A 20,828-nucleotide genomic window follows, 5' to 3' on the forward strand; every position below is an offset into this window, starting at 1 on the left:
CCGAGCCGACAGTGAGTGTGAGAGGCTCTGGCTGTGGATTGCTTTGTGATGAGGATGCTGAGTCTTTCCTCCTTCCTGTCCCGTGCAGCTTTCCCTGACTATAAGTCCTTAAGCTTCATACAGGTCTCGAGCTGTGCTGCAATGTGATCAGCCTACAGCAGCAGGTTAACTGACGTGGGGCCCACCTGCTCCCGTGTCTCCTCCTGGCCTTTCTTCTCACTCAATAAAACGTCTGAATGTCATTCTCTTAACTGTACTGTGTTAAATTGTTTTATATCACTCCTTGTTTTTGCACGTGTATTAGAGTTCTCTGGGAAGGATGGGGGTCTTTCTCTGCAGTGGTTACAGTATAAGACAAGGAAAGCTCATACCTTTTCTTATTATTTTGTTTGTGTCTGGGTCTTCTTATGAACATCGTGTCCTTCCATCTCGCTGCATAAGGTGTTCGGTAGCAGAGGTTGCTTCATTAATAGCTGACTTCAGAGTAGTGTTCAGTGTTTCCATCGATAAACAGAATTTCCTTTGATGCAGTTTTTGGTGCCACGTACTGCTCAGCATTCGTGGGGAGCTTCCAGCTGAACTTTCTGAACTTTTAATCTTTTTAATAAAGATGGACTTTGTCATCCTCACCCGGGTGATCTGCTTGCCCTTCGGTGCCGAGCTCTCTTCTTGTCGTGGTTTCATTTGCTCCGTAGGTCTGTGGCAGAATAATACCTCCCTTTGTGTGGCATAAATCGGCCTAAATCCCGGGTGCGTGTGGGACGAACGTGAGCCCTTCCCAAGCAGCACGGCTCCGGGCGCTGCCCAGCTGGGGCTGAGCTGCCGGCCGCAGGAGGCAGCATCGCTCCCCCGTTATTACTGCGGCTCTGCAGGTCCTGTAAAGGAAGCGCTGACCAGAGCGCCTCAGCCGTGATTTGGGATTATTTGTACCACGCCATTCTGAAAACGTGTCCTATTTCTTTAACCCAGAAGATTTAATAGATATTTTCTCTTTTTCTCCCCCTCGTTAGCTCACCAAGCTGGAGCCACGCGGTGTCTGTAAGCAGTGAGGGACCCGCATAGCTCGCAGGGCTCCCCCGCCCGTCCTTTCAGCGCTGCAGCCCTAAATTCCGTACCGCAGATAACGCCGTTTTCAGGGTCGCTGCATCCCAGAGCCTCACCTCGGCAAACCATCAACCGCGAACTGCTTCTGTACGGAGCGTGTGCGTCTGCAAGCGTGCTTCCGCGGCCCGGGATCACCCAGGCACGGAATCCCCTCCTCACTTCCCGCGCCTCCCCCTCCCCCCCCGCCGGCCGCTCCCGGGTACCCCGCGCCCCTCAGCGGCCGTGCGCGGCGCCGCGCGGCCCTTCCCCTTCCTGCTGAGCTCAGTTCCGGGCGGAGCGCGGTGCTGTCACGAGCGCGGCCCGGCTCCGCTCGCTCCCGCCCGCCGCCAGAGCCCGGGCGCGGCCATGGAGCGCTGAGCGGCGGCGGCCGGCACCCCGCAGCCTGCGGGCCGGGGCCGGGCCGGGCAGCCGGCAGCACGGAGCCGGCCGGCGGGGGACGGCGGGGCGGAGAGCGGGCCCGGAGGGCGGCGCGGCCCTCGGGCTCCGCCGGGCGGACCAGGCGGCGGCGGGCGGCCGGGACCGGCGTCATGGAGCCGGCCGAGGTGAAGGACCGCATCCTGGAGAACATCTCGCTCTCCGTGAAGAAGGTGGGCGGCCGGGCTGGGGCTGGCACGGCACGGCACGGCACGGCACGGCACGGGACGGCTCCTCGCACCGCCCCCCCCCCCCCGTGTGGACCCCCGCCGGGCTTCACCTGGGGCTCCCTTGCCACGCTGAGCTTTTCTTTTTCCCAGGGATGGTCTGCGTGCAGTCAGAAGAGTGACTTGTAAGGGCGCCTGGGAATTCGGGGCTTGTGGTCCGGCCTGGCCCTGCTGGCAGCTGCAGTTCGTGTTTGGGAAGGCTGGCAAGGGGGTGAAGGCAACCTCGGTTCAGTGATCCCCCGTGCTTTGGGGCAAAGGGGGCGTTCTGGGCTGGGCAGCGTTTCCCCGGTTCCTGGGTTAGATCTGTGAATGTCCTGACACAGATTCACCCACGACGACTTGCTGTAAGAGCCGCAGGTGAATTTCCAGCCTTGTTAGGGAGGGGATAGCTTGACAGCACCTCCTAGACGTAGGCTGAGCCTGTCTTCTGGTCTCATTTTTCTTCCTCTAAAGCCAAAAGGTAATCTTTTATCTACCTGGAAATGAGTAGATGTTTGCCTGGCTCTGTTGTAATGCTCTGTGTCTCTGACCTCACTGCCTCAGTTTCCCCAGGTACAGAGGGATATGTTAGTTCTCGCACAGGACTCGTTGGACACTGTTCATTTACATGCAGAAAATCCCTGGGGATCCCTGTTTGGAGATGCTATAAAATCAGCGTGGTGGCTGTTTTGATGTTGTCATACTTGAAGAGGGCTCCTCAGCTACAGCTTCGACACGGTTTGACCTGCACTGATCTCTGCCAGCTTTCCTGTCTTGGCCCATCGAAACAGAGGGATTTTTGGATTTTGCAGTCCTACCGCTTTGCTTTTCTGCTCAGTTCAGAGTGGGAAAGCTCAGGCAAGTGTAGGAGACTTCTGGCTGATAGATTTGTTAATACTGAAAGCAAGCTCAGCCACGTGGCAGAAGTCCAGCACCAGCACACCCCTGTGTTCTACCACTGGGATGCAATTCTGCTTCCTCAGGGAGTCTGCAACGCAGCTTTTCTCAGCAGTTCCTTGTCTGACTTCAGCCCTTGAGTCTCTGGCGTTTCTCTTTTCCCTGTGTCAGTGGGAACAGTAAGTCAGTAGGTGAGAGGAGCAGCTACGCCCTTCCCACGCGGTGAGATCTCATCTTGATCATTCTCTGCTCCCTTCCTCCAGCAGCTCCTGGTTGCTGGCGTTGTGTCACGAGGCGTGGGGAGTCCTCCAGGTATCACCTCTTGTTTCACAGGCTTTCTGGCTGCGTAGGCAGGTTGCTCCTTGCTTTCCCTGTTGTTGCAGGTTTGGTTTGTGGAGCAGAGGGCTCGGATGGGTTTGTGGTGATGTGTGTGGCCCTCTAATGCTTTTTACCCAGATGGGCCTTCTTCTCTCAGCTTCAGTCTCAAGGAAAAGTTTGTGGATTCTCAGTTGTCAACCCACGTAGAGATTGAGACCAAACCAGAGCAGTGCTGAGCTACCTGGTCACTGTACGTGGCTGTGAGGAAGGCCAGCTGGAGCCTCAGCTTCCAGCAGAAGCCTGGCTGTGCCCTCAGTTTCTCCAGGGTGCTTCTGATGCTCAGACGTGGGAGGGCAGAGACCTGGCGTTCTCCAGAGGCGTTCCCTCTTGGTGGCTTCAGGAGGGGTTGGAAGAGCTGAGCTCTGCAGAGTTGTGTCCCTCCTTCAGCTCGAGCGCACACATAGCAGAGCTATGATGTTTCCCATCTGTAGCTTGTCCTCTCTGACCTCTGTGGGAGACTCAGATGAACTGAGGGGACAATGTCACACTGTGGCACTCACTACTTCTGTCCTCTGACTGTTTCTTTTCCCCTTTCCCACCCAGTGCTCCCTCACTGCTCTCTGCAGTGCTCCACGAGTTACTGTGGAACTTGATGCCTAAACTTTATTTTCTTTAACAAATTAGTTTTTTATTGAGGCCAAAGCTGGAGATAGTCCAGTTTTGGTTAGGTGTGCATTCATCCCTTGCAGGGCATCCTCCCCAGAAGGAGTGTAGACCCTTGTCCACTCCAGTGCTGGTTTTATTCTAGCAGATATTACTGAGAGTAGCAGTGGGACGAGAGCGGCTGTTGAATTAGTGCTGTGGTAGGCAGACTAGAAGTAGCTTCATATCTGTTCTCTCTCCTTGGCCATCCATCTCCTGGCAGCTCTGTTATCACAGGTGGCCTGGTCCGTACTGAAGTGGGTAGTGTAAGTGTTCAGTGTTCTCTTAGTGGATTTCCGTGCTGTCCTGGACAGTGCAGTGGGTTAAGGAGGGACTGACTGCTGTCTTGTTTGTGGTTGGGTGGCCAGAGTGCGAAGTTCTTAATGCTCACTGCTGCCAATTCCAAGAGATACACTTCAAATTACAAAGAGCTCAAAATGCAAGGTTTTGATGCAAGGTTTTGGGGCTTTCCTCTGTTTTCCAGGCTTTCCTTCTGGCTTTGAAGGACACGTTATTACAAACAGCTGATCCTTGGTGTATGCCAATCCAGTGGAGCACATTTTTTGCTGATGTTGCAGGAGTTCTTGCCAGGAGCTCTGGCTCTGCTCTGTTTGAGCATGACTTTGGGAACATTTCTGCTTTCCCCTTCCAGGCAGTACCAGTGAGTTAACACTGTGCCTTTCTGCCCGTCTCCCAGTCCAGTTTTCAGCTCTGTACCAGAGAAATGCCATCAGTCCCCCAGCTCCACTTTGCAGCATCACCTGAAGGTAGATTTGGGGATAGTTTGGTCCTCCCATCCTGGAGAGATGCTGAAACAGAGCATCCTTCCCTATAAAAGACAAAAGGAATGTGCTCACCTCTAGGTGGATGTGACGATGAGTTTTGTATAGGGAACAACAGGAAATGTCTCCGAGGCAGTCAGTCTCTAATTTCACAAGTTCTCTGAGCGTGACACGGCTGCTGAGTGATTCAGCTTTCTGATGTCCCCATCCAAGAGGAGTAATCCAAATAACTTGGTGCCAGAAAACTTGGTCTGTGTGGAGAGATTCAAAGCACCGAATGCTCGGAGTGTGAGTAAGCAGCAGCTATGTGGGAGAGCAGCACTGTTGCAGGGCACAAACCCTCTGTGCTCACTTGTTGTGGGGTGCTTACCAACCGAACTCGTTTTTCACTCCTATGAAATCAGTTTTTCTGTTGTGCTGAGCATGTGACCTTTCCGTCTGCCTGCAACTGACACAGGGATCCTGTTCCTCAGCAGCTGTGTACCATCCCAGAGGCTCTGCTGGCTGCATCTGACAGGCTGCACCACTGGCAGCTTCCCTCCAGCCTTGCCAGCCAGCTCCGTGCCTGTTCTGTGCTCAATGCTGCAGAAGTAATGAACTTCAAATGGAGGAAAGCCCTGGTGAAAAAAGCCTTTTGGGAATGACAGCTGACAAGTGTACGTGTCCCAGGAGGTGACAGCTTTAGCAGACTGCACGCAGCTGGACAAATACTTCAGAGTTCTGTGTTTCTAAAGATGAAGCATCATTGCTGTGGGTGTCAGCTTTGTTTCTTTCAGGCTCTGGTCTCTGCACATCAAGGCTGCTCCAATGCCATTGGCAGTGTTGGTGTGCTGTGTGTCAGTGTTTTCCATTGGGAAGGTCCCAGCACCAAGGTGAGGAGTGCAGTGTCCAGAATGGGGAGCCAAGCACTGAGGCTGGTGCTGATCTGAAAGCTTTTTGTAACAGATGTTGAGTCAGGTCACGTATGCAGCCCCCTAACGTCCAGACAGAGCTGACGTTTCAGGGCTTTAAGTTGTGTTCTACAGAGGTCTTTCTTGACTGGGGAAGACAGCAGCAGAGCAACATGTCTGCCCTGAAATTCAGCCCTCGGCAGAGTTTTATTTGTGGTGAAGTTGCTGAGGAGTTTGGTGTCCTCTTTCTCCATCTGCCATTGAATTTGTGCTCCCCTTAGTGAGTATAATTTTGCCCATCCATTCATTTATCAGTCTTCTTACCTGTCTGTCCTATCCCTTGCCTTTGCCTCTTTCCTTGGAGCTGAGCTGCCATCACTTGTCAGTGGTTTTGGTGCTCCCTGGAGCTCCAGCCTTGAGCAGTGGGATGGAAGGACAGCTGCTGGAATGGGTTTCAGAGGTGTGTTGGGTCTTGTAGAGGTTCACATCTCCAAAATCCTGCTTTCAAGGAAAGATGTCTTCTTGATAGGTCAGAGAAACTGTCTTTCCACTGACTGGGAAGGCAATGAGAGGACAGGGATCGAGGCAGAAGGGCTGCACCAATCCAGTTGCTGTTTTTGCAGTCTGTTTGCTGCTTTGTGGCATTCTTTTGTTTTGCGTTCTTGGAACTGGCAGAAAACTCTTTGCCAGTCCCTGTGCTGTGTGTGAGAAAGTGGGTTTTGAAGTGTCCCATGCAGTGAGCACAGTGTTTGGGGTCAGAGCTGAGCTGGCAGAGTGCAGGGGGTTGCCCAATGCACTGCTGGCTTTTCCTTGCAGTGCTTTTGTCTTGCCAGGGAAATGCCAAGCAGAACAGGGGACGTGAACTCGATGCTGGAAAGCTACTAGTGGGATATCTGTGGGCCAGATGTACAGAGAGGAGGTGAAGACTTGGCTGGGTTGTGGCCAGCCATGGATAGAGGCAGGAGACTGCATTTCTATCAGGCTGTGGGGGTGCTTCCAAGAAGCACCACAAGAGTGATTCTGTTTGGAGAATGGACTGCACAGTGTGCTGCTACAGCTCACAGCTATTCCTCGGCATGACAAATGCTGAAGATCCCTTCTTCTGTTGGGGTAATCAGGGCAAAAACAGTGAGAGCCTGGCCAGCTGGTTTTTTGGCATCTCTTCTTGCAGCTCAAGCTCTGCAAATGGGCCTGAAGAGCAGCATGCTCATTGAGAACTGATTCAATTAGTGGGCTATAAAGTTGTGAGGAGTATCCTTATGCGTGCCAGCATGGGGTGTGGTATATTACTACAAAAAAACCCTTCATCTGTCTGCAGTCAGCTGTCATTGATAAACAGCAATTAAAACCATCTTCTCAATAGCATGAGGTGCGATTATTAGGAGCACAAACTCTCCCTTTATCCCCCTTCATTCAGATAAGCTCTCTGCTCCCTTTGGACAAACACCCTTCTGCTCTTTGAGTGTGTTTAACTTGCCAGCCTTGAAGCTCAGGAGGTTTCTAACAGGTTTACTCTGCTGGTTGGTTGGAACGCAGTGCTCAGTGCAGTTCTGGCACAACACACTGCTGAGCTGAGAAAGACACTCTGAGTGGATGGTGGAGATGCCTTCTGGATGCCAACAGCACTTATTTTGGCCACAGGAATGTTTATAAATAGCCCTGGGTTGAGACTCAGAGGTGTTTGCAGGGCGCTGCGTGCTGTCCTTCACCCCAGGCTGGCTTCAGCCATTCATTGTGGCACTCACCTGGTTTGGGGGCAGAGAGGAAGGACATCTCTCCGAAATCCCTTGAGATGTGTGCTCCTGCAGTTGTGCTTGGTTAATGCTTTTTAACCTCGCTGCTTGTCTCCTTCCTGGATTTCCCTGCTCGTGTCAGGGAGCTGCTTTGTGGGTGCTTCACATGTGGTTGCAGAGCTTCAGCTCTTCACTTCCCAAGCAGGTCCACCCGCCACACGGTGCCCAGGAAGAGGCTGCTTCCAAATGGTTTGTTTGTGTCTTGTAGCTATTTGCAGAAGAATGAACACTGCATATAAACACGTGGTAATTTAGAGGTGTATTAGGCATCATGTACAGGTTGGAGCAACCTCTCAGTGTGCTTCCCTGTGGCTCCTGCGTGGAACAGCTCATCCACAGCTGTGACTCAGTGCCCAAATCCAGCTCAGGAGGAACTGCCAGGCTGCACAGCCCCATGACTGCACACACAGCAGTCACGCGAGGCCGTCCTCTGCCTCCCAACGTGGCAGAGAGTGGGTGAGAGCTGCTTGGGGTGGACGTTGCTCTGTCTTTTCCTCACCTAAATGCAGCAAGACCAGTGTTGTTGTAAGGGTGCTGGTGGTGGAGTTGGCTCCTGGGACAAGAGGGAGGCTGAAGGTAACACAAAGCCTTAATATAACAGAGTGATGCCATAAAAACTGACATTTAGCTTTTCTAAGCAATGGAAATCTATCCTTCCAGAAATCCCTGGGTACTAATTGCCATTCAGATGTGTTGAGAGGAGATAGCCCTTTGGGTTTGCTAGTGGTTTTCAGGGGGACCTGCAGTGCAGCTGTGATGGTGGGAGCTGGTCTGTCAGTCTGGGAGCTGCAGAGGGTTGGAAACCACGAGCTGGCTGCAGGAAGGTCTGTAACAAAGATATGAGCTATTTTGGGGAAGAAAAAGAAGAAGTGCTTCCATTTACTCATCTCTTTTGCTGCCCAGGCTTGAGGTCTGTCTCTGATGGGGAGTTCCTCTGCAAAGCCAGACTGGAGACTTCCCTGTGTGCTGACTGCTCTGAGCAGTGTGCACAGAGTGCCTGAGCTGCTCCTTGTCAGCCACTGCTGTGGTCAGCAGTAAGGCCCCACGGCTGTGTTTCCTCAAGCAAGCACACAACCTACAGGAAAACCCAGGACAGATGTCCCAGACCCACAGCAGAGGGTTCCCCAGCTCTGTGTAGGCAGCAGCATGGGTGGGACAAGGCACTGATTTCTTTGGTTCCCAGCTCATGTTCCATGTGGCAAAGGCTTTGCTGTCCCAGAGGATCCCACGCCCCCAAACCAAAGGGGATTGTGTGAAACCCTCTGTGCTCCCCCATAATTCCATCACCTGGGGGGTAAGCTATGAATTTTGTTTCTTCCTCGAGCGTCCTTTGCTGCAGGAGTGCACTTAAAACACTGGCTGTGAGTAGATCCCAAAACAGTTCTTCAGTAGTGGGATTTTAGGGCACTGGTGTCCCTACTTGGGCCTGGGCTGCCTAATAATAGCAGAAATCTTTGGAGACTGCTTCCTCCTAAAACAAGTACAAGCTGCTGGGCTAGAACATGTTGGCACTCACATAGGTGCAGTGAAAGTCTCTGTAAGCAAACCAACACGGCGCGTTGCCTTCCCAGGGGATTCACCTCCTTACTGGGACAGGGACGGGATGCATTGCACTGTGCAATCAGAGGAAGGAATTTGGTTGCAAATCTTCCAGCTCAGCAGTTCTTTCCCACGTAAGGGCTGGGACAGCTCCGTGTAGGTACACGCCTGGCTCTCCCCTCTTACCTAAGAGCTGCCTTCCTCCACACAGATGCAAAGATCTCCGGGCAAGGAGCGTGCTGAAGCTAGATGCATCCTCAGTAATTCAGGAGGACAAACCAGTTCCTGGCTTTTGGGGTCAGGTCAGACTCGATGAGCACAACACTCAGTTTTACAGCGTATAAAACCTGGTCATTTATGTATTGCTGTAGTTACGTGGAGCCTGAGTAACCGGTGAGGTTTGGCAAAGATGCATCAGGTTGCCAAAATATGGTGTGGATGGGGGATGTGTTGCCATGGATCAGCTGAACTGTTGCCAACCAGAGCAAATAAATGTGGCTGAGGTTGCATCCTGTGTGAATCATGTGCCTGCCTGGATGCCAAGCGTGTGTGAGATGTGGACCTGAGCAGAGCTCTGAGCTCGAGGGGCAGGAGAAGGCTGTTGGGTGAGCTGGAAAGATGTGTGGCTGTGACTTCTGGAGCCTCAGAGCTGACCTTGCCAGCACCTTGCAGCTGTGAGCACATTAACTGAGTTGAGTCAGAGTGTCCTGGTCCCTGAGACAGTGGCAGCCAGATGACAGTGCCTGGTGGTGATGTGGCCTCACCCACAGATGGCTCGGGGTGAACCTTCATCCTGTGTTCACATGCCTCTGTCTTCATCTCTGTCTCCTCCTGGGATGCTACTTAATGCTGTCTATGAGTGTGCCAGCGTTTCCAGCTGTCTCTGTGGGGTGTTTCATCCACCTGTCTCTTCTCATTGCAGTTGCAGAGCTACTTTGCTGCCTGTGAGGATGAGACCCCAGCCATCAGAAACCACGACAAGGTCCTGCAGCGGCTCTGTGAGCATCTGGACCACGCTCTGCTCTATGGGTAAGCACTGCACCCACCCCTGGCTTCTCCTTTTCACTGCGCTTTGGATGTGAACGCGTGCACAGCGTAGTGCAAGGGCTTTCCTCAGCATGAAGAAAACATCTAGTTGGTAATTTGGACGGGGATAACGAAGCCCTCGCTTGCATTTTCTCTGGACCCCTCTTCTCCAGGTTGCAAGATCTTTCGTCGGGTTACTGGGTGCTGGTTGTTCACTTCACCCGCCGGGAAGCCATCAAACAGATAGAAGTGCTCCAACACGTGGCCACCAACCTGGGACGCAGTGAGTGTTGGCAGACACTGCCCTGGCTCTGAGGGCAGACTTCAGGGTGGGGCACGTGGCTGAAAGCTTGGGAAGATGGCAGTGGCCACGTGCTCGAGGGCTGGGGACTGGGGGAGTCAGCAGGGCTGAGTCCAGCTCGCTGTGTTCAACCCCAGGAGGTGGGAGTCCTGTTGGAACTGCATTACAGCCCTAGAAATACTGCAGCCTGTCTCTAGCCGTGCTGCTGCTGCTGTGAAAGCAAAGCAGTCTGCTGTACTGTGCTCTCAGGAAGGGTTTGTGGCAGACAGGAGGCATCGCCTCTCTTGTCCCACAGTGTCTTGCTGTAGCTGTTGTTTGCCTGATGCTGCTTCTCCTCGGCTGTGAGATGTCTGTAGCAGATGTTTGGGACCATCAAGGCCACAGGATGGTGCCCAGAGACCTTCTCTGTGTCTGATTCTCCCAACGTCCTTCATCTCCCGAGCCTTGTACCGGTGAGAGTGGAGCTGAGCACAGATTCCACCATCACCTCTCTGCACCAGCCTTTGTGTAATACCTCAAATTGCACCTTTGCTGATTTGGAGTGATTCTCCCTCTGTCTCTCCTGGCTGCTGATCCCACTGGAAATGCCAGTAGGGCCCCACCACACGGCAGGGGCTCAGCTGTGTGTCTGTCCCTCAGCTGCCTCCCACACAGTCTTTATTCCTTCTCCAGATCATGAGTCCTCCCATTCATTTCCCACAGTTGGTGCAAGTTGTCCCCTTCAAACTGTGTGAACGTGAATGAACAATCTGATGTGTTTTAACTGATTTGTGATTATTTCCAGACTTGCTTTGCAGGTGTCTCCCTGCAGATAATTCTCTCTGCTGCTTTGCTTTCAGGCCGAGCGTGGCTGTACCTAGCCCTCAATGAAAACTCTTTGGAGAGCTATTTGAGGTTGTTCCAGGAGAACCTAAGCCTGCTGCACAAGTACTATGTCAAGTGAGTATCTGAACTGGTTCTGGTTTTTCGGCTCTTGTTGCAATCCCTCCTTGTCAGAAACAAGAAGTGCCAGCGAGAGAGCAAGAAGTTGGCCAAGGTCTGATCATTTGCAGAAGTGTTGCTTGTTTGATGCAGGGATCCCAGATGTGGAGGTGCTGTCCTATTAGAGGGCCTGAAAGCATCTCTTCTATTTACTTCTTTTATTCCCTTTTGTTCCTCCTTTTATTCCTCAGACATACTTTTAATTCTCCTCATGCCTTCCAAGAAGCTCTGGTCCAGCTCTGGTGGATGCCTGGAAATTTGGATGTAGCACAATTTGGGGGCAGCGTGTAGAAGATTCTTGTGCTTTCAGAGCTCTGCCATTGCTCTCAGACAGGAGGCAAACAGCAGATGTGCAGCTCTGGGGCTGGTTACAGCACATCTCAGGGACACACCACCAAAACTAAGAAAACCAAAGGGTGCTTGTGGCTGTTTCCTTTTCTTTTTCACAGCTCTAAAGCTCTTTTGTTTTATCCATGGTGCAGGAATGCCCTGGTTTGCAGTCATGATCATCTGACCTTGTTCTTAACGCTGGTGTCTGGGCTGGAGTTCATCCGCTTTGACTTGGACCTGGTGAGGGGACAGCGTGCTGTGTGCCTGTTGTAACTGAGGGCAGTGGGTACACGGGGTGGGAGTGGGGCCTGGCTGTCACAGATCTCACTGCTTGGCCCAGGGCACTGTGTTGGCAGTTCTCTTGTTCAGTTGAAAATGTGCAGCTTCCCAGATGGATGGGGACAAAGGGAAGTTACACTTTCAAACGTTGCTATGAAGTGTTGGCATCCCTGCAGGGGAATGGAGGTGCTCACAAAGCCACTGGAAGCAACACTCTGTGTTGCAGTGAAAGAGGAGGGAGCCATTGGCTTTCCTGTGAAAGGAGCAGGAATGGACATAGGAGAGGTTCCAGGGCAGTCCTATCATTTTGCCTTTGCTTTTGACTGTGTGCAGTGACTCAGAGCCTGACTCCCTCCATCTCCTCTTCTCTGCAGGACGCTCCTTACCTGGATCTGGCCCCGTATATGCCAGATTACTACAAACCTCAGTACCTGCTGGACTTCGAGGACCGCCTGCCCAGCTCCGTGCACGGCTCGGACAGTCTCTCTCTCAACTCCTTCAACTCTGTCACCTCCACCAACCTGGAGTGGGACGACAGTGCCATTGCTCCATCCAGTGAAGGTAAGTGTTGAGGGAGGGCAGGGGAAAGGCAGCAGCCTCCTGGTTTCTGAAGCAGGTGAGACCGAGGGCTGCGTGTTCCCGTGGTGCCATCAGCTGAGCTGCTAGGCTGGACAAGGCACCAAATGATGCAGCAGATGATGGGATGGAAGAGAGCACAGAGCTGCAGAAGTCAGGCTGTGAGCCTGTCCATGTCGTTCCTTGGGAGGTGGAAATGAGAGGGCAGTGCAGCACTGGGATCTGAGCTGCAGACAGCCGCTTTGCCTCCCTCTGGGAGAGGAGAACTTTCCATGCCAGTTACCTCGGTCCACATCTCCATCACGGGGTGTGTGTTTTTGCAAGAACTGCTGAGAGCTCTCAAGGGATGGCAGCTGTGCCTGTTTCTGAACACAGCTTCCAGCTTAGAGCAGGTACACAACACTGCAGACCTTTTCTTACTGCTTATTTTGCAGTTGAGAGACCCAAGTATGCTGGAGGAAGCAGGGAGCAGTTTCCTAAGTCTTTTTCCATATCTGCTGTCCTAGGGAAAAGCACACAGTGGTCTCAGAGGTGCCGTTTTTTCTCTTTGTGCATCTTACCTTGAGCAGCCTGATAACTTGTGATACTCATACCCTCAGACTCACACTCTTGGCTGTGTCAGAAGGGGCTTGGCCACGCGGGGTGTTGTCCCTGTGCAGCTGAGATGTGCTGCCTCCTAAACTTGCTCCAGGCTGGAACAGGCAGTTCCTACGCTGCAGGAAGCGTGTTCACCTGAAGGAACATCTCTTCTGCTGCTGTTCCTGATCCCAAATACACTGATCTGCTTCCTGCCAGTTTGAGGAAAGTGGGATCAGGGGATTTTAGAGTTGCGGTGCAGTGTGTGTCATAACTGGATGCAGTGAATTCAGACCAGGTCCACCTGCAGATGGGTTCCCCTTGCGACAAGGGTCTGCCAGTTGCCTTTTATGTGCAAGCACTGCAGTCCTTAAAGACACTGAGGAGGAACAGCTCTGGAAGCAAGGTGCAGGGATGGGTGTTAGCATCATTTTAGCAAAGGGCTTTGAAGCACAGCACTGCCTCGGGCTCCTCTGTGGTGTCCAAGTGCAGAAGGTTTGTTTCAGAGAGAAAGCAGCAAGGTGTCTTCAGTTTGCCAGGGCATACAAAGCAGAACCCTTCCCTGAAGCATCACACTGAGCCTCTGTATGAGAGCTATGTATAGTCCTTCCCCTTCCTGAGCGACCCCAGATCCCCTTACCAGACGTTCCAGTAGGGGCACCTCTGTACCATGGGAATGTAGGTGAAGTTGGGGAGTTCAGGATCACGGGATGAGGTCTGTCCTTTAATCAGACTCATGGCTTTGCAAACCCTGAGTCAAACATCACAGTATCTGTGGGAGATAGAGTGAGGTGGGGAAACTGAGGCACGGAGCACTTAAGTCATTTCCCAAAGGGGTTTCCTGGTTCAGTACACAAGCCTGGTACAACACCCACCATTATTGCACTGATTTATTTATTTAGCTTTCCAGCTGCTCACATACTGAGGCCTTCATCCCTCTGCTCCTGCAGCTCCAATATCCATCAGTAACCGCTGTCAGGGAAGCTGGTTTCTGTTTGCATCCAAGTTCCCTAACTATTTTCTTGTGCATTTCAGATTTCAGTGGAAGATTGTTTTTGTTTCTCTCCCTTCTGATCCCTAAATGCCCTTCACACTGTCCCCCGTTCCCCTCCCTCCCCACTACTTGTTTTTTCTAATCCTGAGTTTTATCCCTCATTTTTGTAGATTATGATTTTGGAGATGTCTTTCCAGCAATGCAGTCCATGCCCAGCAGAGACTGGGAAGGTGGGACATCCTCATGTGTTAACATTTTGTTTTTCTCTCTGCATTGCTGCCACCTGAAGCTTGCTGCATGCTCTCCTGTTCACTTCTTTAACATGCAAACACCACGTGTTGATGGAGTTCAGTGTAGGCAGAAGGGAGAGATCTTGTCTCCTGTGAGACCACGTGCAGAGTGTTTCCCATCTCCTAGTGCATCCAGACAGAGGAATTTGCTCTCTTTCCTCCACATGCAGAGTCCCTGTGTGGATTCTTATCACATCCCAGGAGCAGGAAGTCTCTTTGCTTTACCCCTGGGGGAAATACACTCTGTCCTTTTTAATTACAAACTGGATGGAGGCTGTGGTCAGGACTGTGTTGGACAGCACTGCCCATTTGGGAAAGCTGCTCGAATCCCATGTGGATGGCTCTCGGGCTCTAACACACTCCCTCTCATTTTCTTTCTTACCCCACACACACGAGTACTCTATCACAGCCCTCCCAGTCAATCTGGGCATGGTTGGAGTGGAGCAGAAGCCTTTGGCTTCTCCTCCCTGCAGTGATGGCAAGGGCCAGCGAGCTCCCCAAGATCCATCTCGCTGCTCAAGCAGGGTCCTGAGTGCTTCTGAGCACCTGGGTACGTCACCAAAGGTTTCATTTTCCTCTTCAAACCCTCCACCCCTCGATCAGTCTCACAGGGCTGTCACTCAAAAGGCTTTTTGCTGCCTACCACGAGGTTTGTAGTTAGCTTTGGGAATTAATGGTGTTGGGGAGGAGAAGGGTGCAGTCACCTTCCTCTAACCCTGTCTTTGTGGATGGATAACACTGAGCATGACTGTTGTAGCCCCTCTCTGCTGCTCCTTTTCCCTCTGCAGACTAACACGGGCTGGTTGTGCTGTGGGCTCTCTGCACAGCCTGCTCTTCTCCAGCCCCACTGAATGCTGTGTTCCCCTCCCCAAACTCCCAGTCCCACGTGTGTGTCCTGCGGGTTGCTGTAAGGGGCACTGCTTTACCGGTGGGCTCTGTCTGCCCTCCTAGCTGAGCATAGGACCCAGCTGTGAGGTTTCTGACAGTGCTGTGCAGCCATTTGGTGTAAAATTGACCTCAAGGTGGATTGGATGGGAGCTCTGCCCCCAGCACTTCTTAGCAGAGCTAAGGAGCCCTGGCAGCTCGGCCACACAAGCCTGATGCCACACAGGTGCATCACTTTCCACCTAGCTTCCCCTGGGCATTTCTGAGCCTCATGAGCCACTGTCATCTTGGTAATGAGCACCACAGCCCCACGGCCCACTGGTTCTTTCCTGGGGATGCTGCCTTTATTTCCTGACATGGGTGCGGGCTCCTGGGTGACTGAGCTGTTATTTCCAGGCATTTTCTAAATTGCAGCAAGCGCCAAGCACAGAGTAATGCTGGGCTGCACGCTCTCTGTCCTGCTGCCAGTGCTAAGCTGGACCAGCAGTGCTCTGCCAGCACTCTGCAAGCAGTGGGGTGACGACCTGGTGCCCTGAGCCCCCAGCACGCAGCTTTGCTTTACCTGACCTGCCCCAGCCCTTGCAGGCTGCCCAGCCTGACGCTAACCCCGCTTTTCCTTTCTTGTCTTTGCAGATGGGGATCTCACAGACACACTCAGCTGCCCTCACTCCACCGCCTCGGAGGCAAATGGCAGCAAAGCCTCTGTGAAAAGCCCAACGCAGCGCTACAACCCCTTCAACGAGGAGAAGGCCGACGTGCTGTCATCCACTGAGACCACCCCGGTGCACACAGCTTCCCAGGAGAAGGCAGAAGCCACCCCTGAAGGAACGGATCAGTCCGAGAGCTGCATGGAACTGGAGGTCATCAGGTGGGGGCAGAGCTCCCTTGGGTCTGCAGAACTGCTTGGCTTACATTCCTTTGCCCAGCAGTCTGTATCAGGGAGCCCAGAGCTGTAAGCTTGTGATTTAAGCTTTCTCCAGCTGGTGGCAGGTTTGCAGCAACTCGGTCTCAGATCTTCCTTCCTTCCTCTTGTCTGTCGATGAGCTGTGGCTAAACCTGTTGAGGGAGATGTGTCCGCAGACGTGTTGGCCTGTGTTTGACTTCTTACAGAGGGAGAGCCTTGGGGTTCCCTCGGAGGCCTTAAACCCAGACAGAGAGCGCAACGCTGTCTGCTCATGCCTGGGGACGGGGACACCCCACAACCAGACCAGCAGGCCTGAGCTTTGTTCTCACTGTTTTTCCTGGGAGGTGCAGAGGAGGTGACTCTGAGATGGGTCACGTTGCACCCTGCTCTCCAGCAGGTGTGGGAAGAGAAGCAGTATTATAGGGAAGCACTGGAAGAAGCTTCCTATTATAGGGAAAATTGCAGGGGAAGGTTGTCGGGAAAGGGTGGGACCCCAAACCCCTCCCTTTGCATTGCAGAAGTGCAGGCAGACGAGGACAAGTGATGTTGATGATGGCCTCTCACCCCGCAGGTTAGCCAAGAGGAAGAAAACAGGCAAGAAGAAGAAAGCAAAGGAGTCAGTAAACGCACCCACGGTGCCCGAGCCCGGCACGCATCAGAGCAGCGGAGAAAGCGACGTGAACGGGCTGAGTGACAGAGGGGACCTGCAGAGGGACAGTGCTCCCACTGCCCCAGCTGGGGAGCCGAGCTCGGGCAGGCAGGATGCGGGACACGAGCGCTCTGCCCTCAGCCAGCTGGCTTTGCGCATCCCCGAAATGAAGGACACGTCCATGGAGAGCGTGGGGCAGCCGCTGAGCAAGGTGATGGACAGGCTGAACGGGCAGCTGGACCCTGGCGGCTGGAGCGCGCCCCGGGAGCCGCCCGGGCAGTCCTTTCGGACCGGCACGCCAGGGGGGACCCCAGATGGATCGTCCTCTGGCGACTTCAGCGAGGGGATTTCAGCCCCCATGGACTTCTACCGCTTTACCGTCGAGAGTCCAAATGCTGCTGCACCAGGTGGTGGCCACCATGACGCTCCAGGGGTTGGCCAACCGCCACATGTTTCTGGTGGCCCTGAGGCTGCTGAAGAAGAAGAAGAAAGCAGACAGGGAGAAGCAGTTGGGGCAGTAGAAGAGTCTGAAGGAGTGAGCAGTGAACCTCAGACTGCGCGGGTGGAAACCATCAATCCTGAGGCTGTCACTGAGCCAAAGAAGGAGCAGCCCAGCCCTTCCTTGAGCAGCGCTGAGGACTCTGGTGTGGAGGAAGGCCAGGGCAGCCCTTCAGAGCTCACCCACCCCTCAGAGTTCAGGTGAGGATGGGTCTGCTCAGCTTAGCACACAGAGCCCGTGCGAGCACAGAGCGTGTCTTCCAAACACAATGAGCTGCAGGTGATACTTTTCCATCTGCCCTCCATCTGTGGGGCAAAGCCCATCCTTTTCCAGAATGAAGGTGGTGCTCAGGGATTCATAAGGAGAAGGTTTTGAGGGCCAGCAGGCGCCCTCATGATGCACAGATCCACTCAGGAAGGTGACTGGACCCACTCAGCCCCACATCTTTGTCCATCCCTCAGCCTCTTCTGTCTCTCTTCGCAGGGTGGACAACAACCATCTGCTCCTGCTGATGATCCACGTCTTCCGGGAGAATGAGGAACAGCTGTTCAGGGTAAGATAGTCACATAGGGTGTGCACACAAATCACTGCAGAGGGGCACCCCTGTCTGCATTGGCTGTGGGCTGAGGGCTCTCCTCCTTCCACACAGATGATCCGAATGAGCACCGGGCACATGGAGGGGAACCTGCAGCTGGTCTATGTCCTGCTGACAGATTGCTATGTGTACCTGATCCGGAAAGGTATCTCAACAGCCCCTACTCATCTGGGCTGCTACAACTCTCAGTTTAGCAAGGACGTAGCCCTTGGAGGTCTGGGAGCTGGGGGAAGTGTTGGTTGCTTGGTCCATGTCTTGCTCAGTGATTAGGGCATCATAACTCATCCGCATTTGCCAGTTCCTTCATGCTCCCAAGAGCAGTGGCAATAGCAGCACAGAGATCATGTTGATAAGTCTCCTATGACCTGTGCCCTGTGGTTCCTCATTCCTGGGACATGGCTTCTCTTGCTGGGCTGTGCCAGGTTCCTTTGCTCCCCTTCGTGCAGCTCTTTATCTCTGTGCCAGGGGCAGCAGAGAAGCCATACATGGTGGAGGAGGCCGTTTCCTATAACGAGCTCGACTACATTTCGGTGAGTGCTGTCTGGGGAGGGAGCAGGGAGCAGGTGGGTGGTTATCCTCACCTCTTTGGCTGCAGGGATGGCAGCTGCAGCAGTGTGGGATGTTTCTGTGGGGCTCTCTGTCCATGAGGAGCGTTTTGGACTGTGAATCTTTGAGATGAAGGGAGTTAGAAGCGTTGCCCTCTCAGCTTCCACCTCTGTTGGCACTTGTCTTGCTTGTGCCTCTGCACAGGCAGCAGAGCACCTGCCAACTTTTTCCCCTGGGACAGGATGCCGGGTTCAGCCCTGCTCCACCACCCTTTGTCCTCTGTCTTGCTTCCTTACCCAGTCATGTGTGGCACAGGTTGGGCTGGATCAGCAGACGGTGACGCTGGTGTGCACCAATCGGAGGAAGCAGTTCCTGCTCGACACTGCAGACGTGGCTCTCACAGAGTAAGTGAGGGCACCATGAGGCTTTCCTCCTGGGACATGGGACCTCTGGGCTGGCACCTTGCACTGCCAGCATGGTAGTGAGAGACCCCCTCATGTCATCAAAAGTCCTCCAGACAGCGGAGGGGCCCTTGGGCATCAGGGCAGGTGAAGCTGACGAGGGGCTGCCTCCATAGCTGCGTCTCTCTCTCAGGTTCTTCCTGGTCTCCTTGAAGTCAGCCATGATCAAGGGGTGCCGGGAGCCCCCGTACCCCAGTATCCTCACAGATGCCACCATGGAGAAACTGGCGCTTGCAAAATTTGTGGCTCAGGAGTCCAAGTGTGAGGTGAGTTGAGACGCTGCGCGTGGCGGAGCATCACGCTGCACAGCGTCCTGTTCATGTCCCTGCCCATCTCGCAGGCCTGTGATGTGGTGGTGCGTTTCTATGGCCTCGTGCACTGGGAGGACCCCATGGATGAGACGTTGGGACCCTCTCCCAATAGCTACAGCTCCGCTGAAAACGCAGTCACGAAGGATGGCATTCTGCACTACAAGGCAGGCACCTCGTACCTGGGCAAGGAGCAGTGGAAGACCTGCTTCGTGGTGCTCAGGTGGGTCAGTTTTCTTCTGCTGCCAGCTTGCTTTTGATGCCCAGGAGCTGTGTGGGAGATGAGGAGGCCGCATCTCATCAGCTGTGAGGCTGAGATGGAGCTGCTGTTGTGGCTCTGTGGGGCTGCGTGCACAGAGGGCTGTGCAGGAGTGGCTGTGTGACCAAACCGGGGCATGTTTGTGCGGTTGGCAGAGCTGAGCTGGCTCCACTGACCGCCTCTCATCTTTCCAAATCGGCAGCAATGGGATCTTGTACCAGTACCCCGACCGCACGGATGTCACACCTCTGCTCTCCATCAACATGGGGTAAGCAGCTGTGGGATGTAGTCCCAGCTGGGAAAAAGGGACAGGGCGACAAACAGCACAGGGAGGGTGCATGGGGGCAGGGGCTGTTGTCATCGGGACGGCGCTGCTGCTCCATCCTCATCTCCCTCTCTCCCAGCGGTGAGCAGTGCGGGGGATGCCGGCGCTCCAACACCACGGACCGGCCCCACTCCTTCCAGGTGATCCTGACAGACCGGCCCTCCCTGGAGCTGAGTGCTGACAACGAGGAGGACATGGCTGACTGGATGCAGTACTTCTGCCAGGCTGTCTCCAAAGGGGTGAGCTGCAAGCACGGGTGAACAAATCCCTCCTGAGCCCCTTTGGGTTCAACCTCCGTGGTCCTTCCCATCATGTTCCCCAAAGAAAGGGATAGAAAGTGATGTTTTGGGGCAGTTCCCTTCACCAGAAGCGTGTGGCACACGTGGAGATGGGGCTCCTTCATTGCAGGATCTGTCTCCCCTTACCCCCCCCGCTTTGTGCAGGTGATCCCCCAGGGCGTAGCCCCTACACCATGTGTCCCTTGCTGCCTGGTGCTGACAGATGAGAAGGCTTTCACCTGTCATGAGGACTGCCAGACCAGCTTCTTCCGCTCGCTGGGCACCGTGGAGCTGACAGACATCACCTCTGTCTCCACGGAGGCCAACAAGGAGTACTGCATCCTGGTGAGCAAGGTGCTGTGAGGCAGCCCGGGGCTGGCTGGGGCCGTGGTAGCAACACCCGCCTTCTCTCTATGTTCAGGAGTTTGCTCAGGACCACAAGCAGTTCCTGCCTCCCTGGGTGCTCTATTTCAGTTGCACTACAGAACTGGAGAGGTTCCTCTCAGCACTGAATGCCGCGTGGAGGAACAAATACCAGGTGAGCACGTGCTGTGTGTGTTTCCCTGGCTGCAGGCAGGGCAAGCCTGCCTTTCTGCAAAGGGCATGCGGCCACAAAGCGGCCGTGCCCGCATACCCATGGGGTGTGGGATGGAGTGGGAGAAGGAGCCGTGCTGCCTCTCTGCCTGACTGCTCCACACGTTGCAGGTGGACCTCCTGCACAAGGCCATCCTGGATGCAGCAGTCAAGAAGAAATGTGAGGATGCTCAGAGCCTCATCAACAGCGCCTGGCAGCGCAGCGACAGCCTGTGCCGGGGGCGGGCAGAGCGAGACCCCTGGTGTTAGCCCCGAGGGGGGAGGACGGCTGACGGGACGCCCCGGATCCCCTCGGGGTGGGCATGGACAGCTGTGGTCAGCGGCACCCCCACCCCTCCCGCCATCACTCGGTCCCCGTGTGGCTGTTGTGCAGCTGCTGGGGGCAGAGCGCCTTTCCCGGCCAGGATTACCCCACTCGTGTCGGTGTGGGGTGGGATGGGGTTGGGCACCCACGGGGCACAGCACGGCAGAGCGGGTGGCGGCCGTGGTGAGACGGGCACTGAATCACATCGTGCATGTTTTCTCCT

At 54.2% G+C, this 20,828-nt stretch overlaps 1 protein-coding gene across 6 annotated transcripts; it reads left to right on the plus strand.

Annotated features, from left to right (window-relative positions):
* Positions 1 to 1,449: 1,449 nt before the first annotated feature.
* PLEKHM2 (pleckstrin homology and RUN domain containing M2) lies at positions 1,450 to 20,655 on the plus strand. 6 transcript variants are annotated; one of them, XM_065738103.1, is made up of 20 exons: positions 1,450 to 1,691; positions 9,568 to 9,674; positions 9,845 to 9,954; positions 10,812 to 10,911; positions 11,436 to 11,523; positions 11,937 to 12,123; positions 13,879 to 13,938; positions 15,517 to 15,751; positions 16,359 to 17,135; positions 17,419 to 17,488; positions 17,585 to 17,675; positions 17,996 to 18,060; positions 18,377 to 18,480; positions 18,671 to 18,803; positions 18,878 to 19,068; positions 19,307 to 19,372; positions 19,509 to 19,668; positions 19,873 to 20,052; positions 20,129 to 20,245; positions 20,413 to 20,655. In XM_065738103.1, the coding sequence occupies exons 1-20, from the start codon at positions 1,632 to 1,634 to the stop codon at positions 20,548 to 20,550; spliced, it is 3,039 nt and encodes a 1,012-aa protein (XP_065594175.1). In that variant the 5' UTR covers positions 1,450 to 1,631; the 3' UTR covers positions 20,551 to 20,655. The 6 variants fall into 6 exon arrangements, with proteins under 6 accessions (XP_065594175.1, XP_065594176.1, XP_065594178.1 ...); XM_065738104.1 differs by having other exon boundaries at positions 1,451 to 1,691; positions 18,392 to 18,480; XM_065738100.1 differs by lacking the exon at positions 1,450 to 1,691 and adding an exon at positions 4,594 to 4,711.
* Positions 20,656 to 20,828: the final 173 nt, after the last annotated feature.

The sequence above is a fragment of the Cyrtonyx montezumae genome, unplaced genomic scaffold (assembly GCF_038088225.1).
Source record: "Cyrtonyx montezumae isolate F1298 unplaced genomic scaffold, pur_monq_1.0 scaffold_21, whole genome shotgun sequence".
Classification (NCBI taxonomy): Eukaryota; Metazoa; Chordata; class Aves; order Galliformes; family Odontophoridae; genus Cyrtonyx; species Cyrtonyx montezumae.

Bases quoted from the DNA above. Each gene is read 5' to 3' on its own strand.
- PLEKHM2 (XM_065738100.1), top strand. From the start codon at position 4,622: ATGTCCCCATCCAAGAGGAGTAATCCAAATAACTTGGTGCCAGAAAAC. The intron at 9,675-9,844 runs GTAAGCACTGCA...CCTCTTCTCCAG, and splicing joins GACCACGCTCTGCTCTATGG to GTTGCAAGATCTTTCGTCGG. The intron at 20,053-20,128 runs GTGAGCAAGGTG...CTCTATGTTCAG, and splicing joins ACAAGGAGTACTGCATCCTG to GAGTTTGCTCAGGACCACAA.